We start from the raw sequence: 11,534 nt of genomic DNA on the forward strand, positions 1-11,534 counted from the left end.
CGATGCGGCGGAGCAGAAGGCGTACTCGCTCACGGCGAAGATTCACGATCTAGAGCAGGAGAGGGAGGAGTTTATGAGCAGGATTGCCGAGTTGGAGAGAGAGGTCGGAGAGAGGGATGAGATGATTGGGTTCATGTCGAGGAGAGGGATTGAGGAGGAAGAAGGGGAGGAATCTACGGCCGGTTACGCGACGGCGGAGCGGTACGGCACGGACCGGCTTGGGGTAGCTACCCCGCCACCGCCGCCGCCGTACGGAATCAATCGGAGCTCCGATATCTTGCCACCTCTCGTTCCCTCAGCAAATCGGTTTTGGACGGAATCGGCCACTAATTCTTGCCAGGTTTTTCATTATACACTTGATTTTGTTAGGCAATTTGTTATCGTATTATCAATTAACTATTTCTAGTGATCTAATCTGGGTTTCTCTCTTAATAAGCGTTCATGGAGGAGATGATTGAATTGCTGTTCTTACACTCATGTCTGAAGCCTGTTCTTCGCATGATATGTGATAGTTTTACGAGGTTACATTAGCCGAATTCTTGCTTGTTTTGTACCTATAACCATACTTTTTTTTGTTAAAGTACCTATAACCATACTTAGCGGCAACTTGATGCTTCTTCTGGATTTTCTCCTTGATTGTTTTCAACAATGAGCTATTGTAGGAGTTGGATCCCCATTGTTCATGAAGTTTGCTTGATCTTTATTACCCTGAGATGGGGTTGAGCAGATTTTGTTGAATTCTTGCAGGATTTAGAGTACGAATCCCTTGAATCTGTATACCGAATGAAGCATTTTGTTCCAAGGTAAACTGGAAACCACACATAGCATCTGATTCTATCACACAAGATTCTTAAACTTTGACATTGATGGAAGGGGCAATGTACTTTGATTGGCAGGAGAGAATCTCCTTGGAAGATTGACAGCGAATCTACGGGGATTTCTGAAAAATTGAGGTTACTCGAAGAGGAGCTACTGAATCTGGAAAAAGTTAGCGAGAGTGACCTTCCCAAAGTGCCATTGCTGCTAAGGAAGCAGGCCAAGAGGTATCAATCTCTGGCCGGGAAGATTGATGGCCTATGCCGAAGAATGGTACCTTCTCCTCTCTTCAGCTCATATAGAATCTGCTATACAGTATCAGATGTGTTATCATTATATTTGTTTATGTGTATGTTTTAATTGTGTTACCGGAATTTGCTCGAATTGTGTATAGTTTCTACTGTATACCCTCGAACTGTGTTATCGGAATTTGCTCGGCATCTATGTTCGATAGGTTCATTCATCCGCGATAAGTGTCTGAAAGAAACGGGTATCTTTCCCGAGAGCTGACGCATTCTCTACTTTCCCGCACTTGCAGCAGGGTAGCGATCCGTGCGATCCGACCCTAAGTCCCGAGTTCAGGACGCAAAGACAGACAGAGTTTCTGCTCGAATGCTTCAGACTCCAGCAGAGGGCTTCGGAAACCGGGCAAAAGCTGGTAACTTTACAAACCGAAATCACAAAGAGCTACCACGGATTTCAACTGAGCCAGACCAAGCTGACCGCGAGAAGAACCTTGGACTTGATCAAGAACAACTTGAAGCATGTCCAGAGGAACCTCGAGATATGGCTCGCCAGAATCATCGGAGATCTCGAAGGGATTCTTGCCCGAGACGGGGCCTCTCGTGTTAGAGAATTCTACATTTCACGGTACCCTTTTGTGCAGTAGAGAACGGTAACTCTAATAGCTCACTTCAATACTCTGTTGGATTTTGTCTAGAAAAAGCTTAAACTCCTCTGTAAAATACTCATAAAAATGTGGAAGCAGTATGATATTAGGGTTTGGGTTAGAATTTGATCAAACTTGCCATTTGAAATGATAATGGCTTGGGCTTGCCATGAACCATTTTGAACTGAACAGGTCCACTGTTAGGATATCTAACGGTAACGGAGATATGGTACTTCCTTCGGTTTCGGTTCGGTTATATTTGGGTTCAATTATTTCAATTTAAAAAAACTATAATCATTCGGTTTGATTAGATTCTATTTATGGTTCTGGTTAGGTTTTGGATTCTATTTCTATTAAAAAAAATATTCATTTTTCAAATAAAATATCGATTTTTTCGGTTATTTTTTTGTCTGAATTAATTTTTTTCGGTTTTGTAGGAATTATAATCATTCAATTTTTCAATTATGGTTATATATTATAAGGTTTAAATTGATTCAGTTATTTGGTTATTAAGAAATTAGTGCGAGGAGATAATCACCTCAAATGTTGAAAAGGAAATCATGAGGAATGTTGGGGCCTTAAAGTTAACGAAAAGGAATGTTGGGGCCTAAAATGAAAATATCATAACTTTCTGCGCCAAAATCGAATTTGGGGAAAATTAGGAGATAGTGGGTTTGGGTTGGGCCTGTATTTCACAAAATTGTAAATATGTTTGGGCCATGGAAGCCATATCCGAAGGGGAAAAAGGACGATCATAAAAATTAAATAAAAAAATCATAAAAAAAGGAAAAATTAGAATAAAACGAAAACGGAAGAATGGTGAAAACCCCTTTTGAATTTTCAAATTAAAGAAAAAAATCGATCAGGTGTTTGATTTTCCCCTTAACTTTGAATATTTGAAAACCAAAACGTTCCGATTCTTGTCCAGTTCGTGTATCGGATCTGTAGCTCGTAGCTCGAACAGGGAATATATATATATCCCCAAGCAATCGCCGCCGCCGCCGCCGTTGCCGTCAGTGTCACCGCCGGTCGGAGCAAAATTTCCGGCGTAGTACCCGGAATGGTATTCCGAACTCATCTGGTGAGTTTCTAAGTCTTTACATCTACCTCTCTCTTTTTCCCTCTTCGATTCTCCGGCCACCAATTTCTCTGGGTCTATGCTGACTTTAATCCATTTCGAGGCTTTTGATTGTTTATCGGCTTATCCGGGATAGCGACATTGAAATTGTTCTGGTCTGTGTTGACCCAGTTGATTAATCCGATACGTAAGTCGATTTGGCCAATGCCCTTGTTTGGATTAGCCTCCAATCTGATCAAGGAATTTCAAGCTTGCCCATTTTGTTTGTTTTGATTAACTTTTGAGCTTCATTAGATTACGTTAGTGAAGGCCACAGATTTCTTGTTCTCTTTCAGTTTTGGGTCTAATGTCTTAGATATTGGAAACGAGGACTCGGTTTACTATGTTGGAGAAGTCATATATGCATTTTATGGGTTTTTTCCTTCAGGTTGTAGCTCATTGATCGAAGCACATTTATCTGAGGATTTGCCTACATGTCTCTCTTGAGTAGATTCTTCTACAAGAGGCCACCGGATGGCTTGCTTGAGTTTGCTGATAGAGTTTATGGTAATGCCATTCCTTTTCTAATCACGAATACGAGATCCAATTCCACTCCATCGATTTTCTTTTAAATTTGGTGTATGCCCACGTCTTATCGAAAACTTGTTTCTTTGTTTTTACTGGGCAGTGTTTGATTCATGTTTTTGCACCGAGGTCTTACCGGATGGATTATACCAAATATACTTGCATGAGATAATCAATGATTTACATGAAGAATTTCCGGAGTCCTCCTTCCTAGCGTTCAATTTCCGGGAGGGGGAGAAAAGAAGCCTGTTAGCGGAAATCCTCTGTGAATATGATGTCACTGTTCTGGAATATCCACGGCAGTATGAGGGTTGCCCTTTGCTCCCGTTATCACTGATCCAGCATTTTCTTCGGGTTTGTGAGAGTTGGCTTGCTCGTGGGAATCGCCAGGATGTGATTCTTCTTCATTGTGAGAGAGGAGGGTGGCCTCTTTTGGCTTTTGTTCTGGCTAGCTTACTGGTTTTCAGAAAAGCTCACAGCGGTGAACGTAGAACGCTTGAAATTGTTCATCGAGAAGCTCCTAAGGGTCTTTTGCAGCTGCTCTCACCTTTGAATCCGTTCCCTTCTCAACTTCGTTATCTTCAATATGTAGCAAGAAGAAACATATCTCCTGAGTGGCCTCCTCCTGAAAGAGCTCTTTCTTTGGACTGCGTGATTCTCCGAGCTGTCCCAAGCTTTGATCCGCAACAAGGGTGCAGGCCAGTTATCCGTATTTTCGGAAGGAATTCTCAAAGTACATCTGGCCTTTCTACCGAGCTGCTGTATTCCATGTCCAAGAAGAAAAAAGCCCTTAGGCATTACCGGCAAGTGAGTGATATCTTTGTGTTTCTCTCAAGTGCAGTAATGGTTTCTTCTACTCTTTCTCTGAAATTATACTCTCCTGAGTTGTGGAACTCTTACCTTCTTGCTGTAGGCTGAATGTGACGTGATCAAAATTGACCTCCAGTGTTGGGTTCAAGGTGATGTTGTGCTGGAGTGTGTCCATTTGGATTTAGATCCCGAGCGAGAGGTTATGATGTTTCGTGTGATGTTCAGTACTGCGTTTATCAGGTCCAACATATTAGTGCTAAACTCAGATAATTTGGATATTCTTTGGGAGGCAAAGGACTGTTATCCAAAAGGATTTCGAGCAGAGGTAAGTGTTTTCTTAGCCCTATCTTTGAATCGTTTACGAATTTAATTTTGTTAATATGAGAAAAAGTGGGAGTAAAGTGGAGAAACAGAAAAAAAAAATTCTTTATCTTGAATAGGTGCAAAAAGCGGATGGTCCATCTTCTAGATATTTACTTCTCAATCCATCCTGGGATATACTTGCACTTGCATCTGACTGTGTAGTTTACACATTCAGGTTTTATTTGGAGATGCTGAGAATGTCTCACCTCAGAAAGCTCCAACTCCTATTGTAAATGGCGATGAGACTGGTGGATTGCCCATGGAAGCCTTTTCTCGGGTTCAAGAGCTTTTCAGTGGTGTGGATTGGGCTGATAGCAATGATGATACTGCCTTGTGGTTGCTGAAACAACTTTCTGTCATAAGTGATGCAAAAGAATTTACAAGATTTCGACACAAGGGGAGTTTCTATCTGAATTCTCCTGCTGATTCTGAAGAGGAAACCAATACATCTAGTGCTGCTGATAGTTCAGATGAAGGATATGATGTCGTTCAGCGACCTACTATTCCAATATCTTTTGAAACTGATGAGCCAAATGATATAAACTTTCCTCCTGAATCACCTGAAGAAACTCATGGATTCACTCTTCATCAGCAGCGAGAGACATTGGATTCTTCAACTCCAGTGCCCTCCATTGCTCACATCGCAGCTCCACCTCCACCTCCGCCTCCGCCTCCGCCTCCAGTTTCAAATTCCATTACGAGAGGAGAGCCATTAGATTCTGCTTCATCACCAATGTCCCCACCACCGCCGCCTCCACCTCCTCCTCCATCTTATAACTCTTCCAGTACTCCAACAACAGTTCCTCCTCCTCCACCCCCGCCTCCGCCTCTGTTTGCCACTGATAAAGTTATCCTCCACCTCCGCCTCCGCCTCCGCCTCCAGTTTCAAATTCCATTACGAGAGGAGAGCCATTAGATTCTGCTTCATCACCAATGTCCCCACCACCGCCGCCTCCACCTCCTCCTCCATCTTATAACTCTTCCAGTACTCCAACAACAGTTCCTCCTCCTCCACCCCCGCCTCCGCCTCTGTTTGCCACTGATAAAGTTATTGCCACATTACCATCTTCTACGAATGGGGCTCCTCCACCAAGACCACCGCCACCCCCTCCTCTACCCAGTTTTGGCAATAGAGATTCTGTGACGACATCACATTTATCTATGAACAGAATTCCACCACCGCCACCACCTCCTCCACCTTCTGCCTCCAGCAATAGAGCTCCACCACCGCCCCCCGGAGGAAACAAACTTCAGGCCCAACCACCTCCTCCGCCACCTCCTCCCCCACTTCTGGGCCGTCCATCTCCATCCGTTGGAGGGGCACCACCTCCTCCGCCACCTCCTCCACCACTTCTGGGTCGGCCATCTCCATCTGCTGGAGTTGCGCCGCCGCCGCCACCACCACCCCCACCATCTGCATCTCATTCTGGTCAAGCACGTGTTAGCCCTCCTTCAGCACCTCCACCCCCACCTCCACCTCCAAGGGCTAATATTTCGAGTGCACCAAAGCCACCACCACCACCTCCTCCTCTGCTTGCTTCTGGACCCAAAAGGCCTGGTGCACCTCCTCCACCCCCACCACCAGTATCCAAGGCCCCTTCTCCTCCTCCTCCACCGGGGTCGGGTCGTGGTACAGTGAGTGGTCCTCCACCACCACCTGGAGGGAAAGGTTCAAGTGCACCTCCACCCCCACCTCTTGCAGGAAGGGGTAGAGCTTCTGCGGGACTTGGAAGAGGTCGTGGTGCGAGTGCTCCAGCTACTGCACCTAAGAAAACTATGCTGAAGCCTTTGCATTGGGTCAAAGTTACTCGAGCTGCACAAGGTAGTCTCTGGGATGATACTCAGAAGCAAGAAGATCAATCACGGTGGGTTCCTCTAAAACTTTTCTCCATTTACCTTATATGTCAAAGATACTAATACACTGGCTGAAAATTATGATACAAACTATATATGACTTTCCTGTTCTGTCGGATAGTTTATCTTCTTTTCCTTGCTTGCTGTTTTTTTTTTGGAGTAATCCATATTTTTCTCAAATCTTTATTTCAGGGCCCCTGAAATAGACATATCGGAGCTTGAGAGTCTTTTTTCTGCAGCTTCTGTAGATACTGCTTCTAACAAAACTGCAGGTCGCCGAAGTTCTAGTATCAGCAAACCTGAGAAAGTTCAACTGGTGAGTCAGTTAGGTCCTTTTTTGGATACATCTTAGCATTTAGTATATGCAAAAGTCAATTTTGTAAATACCAAATAATGTGAAGAGTGTAACATACTAAAAAGGCAGCTGTCATCTTCAGCTTTGTGATATGCTCTAGCCAGATATTCTTTTGATTGATTCATATCTTTGCCACACTAATTATTGCCATCGGATTTTAACAATTTACGGATTCTTCAAACTCTATTGAATCTCACTAATGGGTATTCTGCAACTATATTAGCATGTGTTATATCTCTAACTGCGTTTCTTTATTTGTTTTTCCTTGTATGTACTTGCTTATTCTTTGAAGATGAAGCAACTGTTCTAAGGTCTAAATTTTGCTTGGGTTTTTGTGTCAGGTGGACCTGCGGAGAGCATATAACTGTGAGATAATGCTTACAAAAATAAAGATCCCTCTACCAGATATGATTGTAAGATATCCTTGGCAGTACATCACCAATCTTTTTTGCATTTAAAAGAAGAAATGTGATTATTGCTTACATATGATAAACGTAAAAAAGTTTTGTTCTTTTCTACATTTTTAATTTGACATCTGGTGCTCTCACCTGTCTTGTGCCCCGTGTTTCAAGATTTCTGGCGAACTGAGAGTTGCAATCTTTCTTTTTGTTATCCCAGAGCGCAGTTCTAGTTTTGGATTCTTCAGCTCTAGATATCGACCAGGTTGAAAATCTCATCAAATTTTGCCCAACAAAGGAAGAAATGGAAGTGCTGAGGGTGATCTCCTGCTACTTATTGTATTTGTACTGTTACACTATCCTTGGTTGAATGATGTTATTCGCCTATAAAATAAACTCAATCATATTTCTCGGTCAAAGATGGGTGATGTAGTCTTTATTCTTTTTATTTGCAAGTTCGGAATGACTTACCTTAAGCTGTTACTATTTTCAGAATTATACTGGTAACAAGGAAATGCTTGGGAAGTGTGAACAGGTTTACTCAAGTCCTGAAAGCTTTGGTTGCTTCTTGTTTTCTTGTTTCTGCTCTAACTGTTACCCTTGTGAATGGGCCAGTTCTTCATGGAACTAATGAAGGTTCCACGTGTAGAAGCCAAGTTACGAGTATTTGGCTTTAAGATTACCTTTGCTGCACAGGTAACCTTTCCGACCCTCTTGCTCTGCTTGCTCTTGCCGTAAGGATTGTGGTAATCAATAAATTTTACTCTCTTCTTCAGGTGGAAGATTTAAAAAGCAACCTCAATACTATCAATGCTGCTACTAAAGAGGTATACCAAGGGATGAAAAAAAAGCTTATATATCGTGCTAATATATCTCCATCTTTGTGATTAAGCTTCCACATTCATATATCAGGTCAAAGAGTCTGCAAAGTTGCGTCAGATTATGCAAACAATTTTAACACTGGGGAACGCTCTGAATCAGGGAACCGCAAGAGGTATAAAAAAAAAATCGTTCCTATTGAATTGTGTAGCCATCAAAAGCCAACCTGTTTTCTGCTTTCTCGCGCTTTGCTGATGTTATGCATGTTGCAGGTTCTGCTGTTGGGTTCAAACTGGATAGTCTACTTAAATTATCTGATACTCGTGCAAGAAACAACAAGATGACCTTGATGCATTATTTGTGCAAGGTAGAACCAAACTTGAATACGTTTGTCGATTGCTGCGTTTTTCAGAATCTATCTTTATGTTTGGAAATGTGACTCGTTCTTTCACATGTAGATGCTACTGTATGCAGATTTAAGAAATGACCTTAATGCCTTAAATCTTTTGTTACTGGTTTAGCTTCTCGCTGAAAAAATGCCCAACCTGCTGGATTTTGCAAAGGACCTTGTTCATTTGGAATCTGCCTCAAAGGTACTCTTGGCTGTTCCTTTTCGTCTTACTGGGAGTTAGATCATGCAACATGAATATACTCCCATGTGTCATTTTCATTTCTTGGTGCTGAAAATTGTAGATTCAATTGAAGACATTGGCTGAAGAAATGCAAGCGGTGAGTAAAGGCCTTGAAAAGGTTGATCAAGAACTCATGGCTTCAGAAAATGATGGTGCAATTTCTGTCGGCTTTAGGAAGGTGAGCTGAGGATGCATTCTCTTCAGTAGCTTGAATGTGAAATGTGATTTTAGTTTGGTTCTACTTGAAAACTATATCTGCATAACAACATCAACATCGCCTTAATCCCAAGTTTATTTGGGGTCGGTGGTGTTGAGAATGGGATATCTGCATACTGGAAAAAAAAACTTTATATCTCGGCTCGGGAAATATGCCATCCCCAGAATTTTCTGAAAACAAAATCTCTCTATATTTCAGGTATTGAAGAACTTTCTTGATACTGCTGAAGCTGAAGTGAGGTCGCTTATCTCCTTGTATACGGAAGTGGTGAGTCGTTATTTAGAAAACGTCGTTACAAATCAAATTTCATAATCCGGTCATAATATCTGTCTTATTATGCAATCCAGGGAAGAAATGCGGATTCATTGTCCCGGTATTTTGGGGAGGATCCAGCTCGTTGCCCTTTCGAGCAAGGTACTTTCTTACACTAGTTTCATTACTTGTAGATTGTTTGATAATCTTTACCATAAACACTTTGACCCACATCTGTTCTTGTCTTTGTCCCTGTCTGCAGTGACACAGATTCTGGCTGTTTTCATGAAAACCTTTAACAAATCTCGAGAAGAGAACGAAAGACAAGCAGAGGCCGAGAAGAAGAAGCTCGAGAAGGAAGCCATGAAAGAGAAAACAGCCGCAAAGAAAGAGGCTGTCGACAGTGAAATCAAGGGTAAGATCCATATCCAGAGACCTAAGCCATGAGAGAAAACCTCTAAAGAGCTCAAGGGCTTTAGGGTTTCGGATCGTTTCTTGGGACTGAAGCTACTTAAATGTATAGGTTTACACATAATGAATACTGAAGAGATCTTTCCATAGATTTGTCAGAAAGCTTAATCCTTTTAGGGTTCTTGGAGATGTAAGAGAATATGAATGATCTCTTTGTATCATGCTGCTTTATCAGTTGTCCTCATAGTTTTGTCTTCTTGTAGAAATTCCTCTCCACTGTTCTCACACACTTTTTTTTTTACCTTAAAAAATATTTCCTTAGGAAATATTCTTATTATTTTAATATTTTATACAAAACAAAATTTAGAACATTTTTTAGATATAAGTTATTGAAATTTATTATGATATTTTTACTGATGTTCTATTTTTTTAGCTACTAAAATTTATATCAGAATCTTAAACAAAAGTATTATTTTTTATGAAAAAATCCCATAAAAAATACGAAAACCAAAAAAATGATTAACTTTATTTTTTATCAAATAAATATTAAAATTTTTAAATAAATCTAAAAAAACACTGAACTTTTTAAATGATCCAAAAAATATATAAACTTTTCTGCTATTATAAAAAAAAACACTGAACTTTTTTTTGTGATCCAAAAAAATATATAATTTTTTTTCGATTGTAAAAAAAAACTAAGTAAAATAATCTGACATGTTTGCATCTTCTTGTACCACGTCAATCATTTTGTTTATTTTAACAATAGTAGAAGAGTTAAATGTTTGTTTTGTTAAACTTAAAAATTTTAATGTTTATTTGACAAAAAATAAAGTTTAGTATTTTTTTTGTTAAAATTTGAAAGTTGGGTGTTTTTTTAGATTTTTTCTTTTTTTATCTAATATTTTTCTAGATTCAATAATTCATAATATGCGATATTAGTTTGGATATATTTAGTAAAAAAAATAACTTACTTTTAATCTTAAAGTACATTTAAAAAAACATTGTAAAACATATTTTTAAAGGGCCGTTGTCGTGGTCTAATTTTTTATATTATATTTTTTCAACTTAAAACAGAATATATTTTTACGTGAAAAACATATAATATATAATCTGTATGTTTTTTTTACATTCTATTGCTACAATATAATAAATATATATAAATTTATTGAATAAGATTTATTAATTCATAGTGATTGATAAATATAAAAAATTTGAACCATTTATAAACATTTAGATTAATATTAACTTAATACTCAGAATATATTCGTATATAATTATAAAATATAAATATCACAGAATTTTATATGTAAAACGATTCTAATGAATTCATTTTTTTTTTATAAGAATCATTAATATAAATATCCATATATATATATATATATTGATAGTCCACAAGTTTTATCGAAAATAAATAGAAAATAGAACACAAGGTCACGAAATCTAAACTCTGCTTTTCCACGGAGAAAAACATGTCCACGCGCCAAATATGCCCAACTTGGCAAAAATGGTCGAAATCTGTGGACTATAGTCGGGAGTTTTTGGGGCGGTGGAGTCCACGCGCCACTGGTGCGCGTAGGCGTGGTAGTAAGTAATCTTCAATCCCCTGTGAAATTAGGGTTTATGGTTTTGGAAAAAAAACGCCGACTTGTCCCGCCATTTTTGTAGCTCAACCTCAATTCCGGTGAAATTAGGGCTCCACAGATCGATGAACATGGTGAAGAAGGAGATACAGAAGCTGTGGAGAGAAGTTAGAGAGTTGAGCTTGGGAACTGAAATCGATCGACTCGATTCTCCACCGACGCCGGTAGAGTTTCTCCTGCACTACGTCTCCAAGAACAAGCCCTGCATCATCTCCGGCGCGATTGATCACTGGCCGGCGATCAACCTCTGGTCGGATCCGGAATACCTCGCCGGAGCTCTGTCGAACGACGTCGTCTCGGTACACCTCACGCCCAACGGCCGCGCCGACGCCGTCACTCCTCTCTCCGTCGGCGATGGCGACGACGGAGATCTCTGCTTCTCCTCCGCTCACGTCGAGAAAATGCCGTTTCATGAGGCTCTTCAGGCCGTTCGATC

General features: G+C 40.4%; 3 protein-coding genes across 4 annotated transcripts in view; all 3 read left to right on the forward strand.

Moving 5' to 3' along the window:
* LOC104798519 overlaps positions 1–1,891 on the forward strand; it is a 2,279-nt gene extending 388 nt beyond the window's left edge. The window contains exons 1-4 of one of the 2 annotated variants that reach the window (XM_010520649.2): positions 1–340; positions 748–803; positions 897–1,089; positions 1,358–1,891. The exon at positions 1–340 is cut by the window's left edge and continues 388 nt beyond it. In XM_010520649.2, coding sequence (XP_010518951.1) covers positions 1–340; positions 748–803; positions 897–1,089; positions 1,358–1,705 — 937 coding nt within the window. In that variant the 3' untranslated portion in view covers positions 1,706–1,891. Of the gene's footprint in view, positions 341–747; positions 804–896; positions 1,090–1,354 lie in introns of both variants that reach the window. The other variant, XM_010520648.2, reaches the window with a different exon arrangement.
* Positions 1,892–2,526: 635 nt separating this feature from the next.
* LOC104798520 (formin-like protein 14) lies at positions 2,527–9,714 on the forward strand. Its single transcript, XM_010520650.2, has 19 exons — positions 2,527–2,786; positions 3,211–3,329; positions 3,451–4,154; positions 4,261–4,482; positions 4,696–5,335; positions 5,536–6,385; positions 6,567–6,690; positions 7,071–7,142; positions 7,348–7,446; positions 7,621–7,662; positions 7,743–7,823; positions 7,904–7,954; positions 8,040–8,121; positions 8,219–8,313; positions 8,468–8,539; positions 8,640–8,756; positions 8,994–9,062; positions 9,143–9,209; positions 9,310–9,714. The coding sequence occupies exons 2-19, from the start codon at positions 3,257–3,259 to the stop codon at positions 9,492–9,494; spliced, it is 3,645 nt and encodes a 1,214-aa protein (XP_010518952.1). The 5' UTR covers positions 2,527–2,786; positions 3,211–3,256; the 3' UTR covers positions 9,495–9,714.
* A 1,372-nt stretch (positions 9,715–11,086) lies between these two features.
* LOC104798521 (jmjC domain-containing protein 7) overlaps positions 11,087–11,534 on the forward strand; it is a 2,233-nt gene continuing 1,785 nt past the window's right edge. The window contains exon 1 of the mRNA XM_010520651.2: positions 11,087–11,534. This exon is cut by the window's right edge and continues 23 nt beyond it. Within this exon, the coding sequence (XP_010518953.1) occupies positions 11,164–11,534 (371 nt within the window). The 5' untranslated portion in view covers positions 11,087–11,163.

This window comes from Tarenaya hassleriana, unplaced genomic scaffold (assembly GCF_000463585.1).
Source record: "Tarenaya hassleriana unplaced genomic scaffold, ASM46358v1 Cleome54, whole genome shotgun sequence".
Taxonomy (NCBI): domain Eukaryota; kingdom Viridiplantae; phylum Streptophyta; class Magnoliopsida; order Brassicales; family Cleomaceae; genus Tarenaya; species Tarenaya hassleriana.

Excerpts from the sequence above, each read along its gene's own strand:
- LOC104798520 (XM_010520650.2), top strand. The coding sequence starts at position 3,257 with ATGTCTCTCTTGAGTAGATTCTTCTACAAGAGGCCACCGGATGGCTTG. Across the intron at positions 6,386-6,566 it reads AAGCAAGAAGATCAATCACG|GGCCCCTGAAATAGACATAT; the intron begins GTGGGTTCCTCT and ends TCTTTATTTCAG. Across the intron at positions 7,955-8,039 it reads TCAATGCTGCTACTAAAGAG|GTCAAAGAGTCTGCAAAGTT; the intron begins GTATACCAAGGG and ends TTCATATATCAG.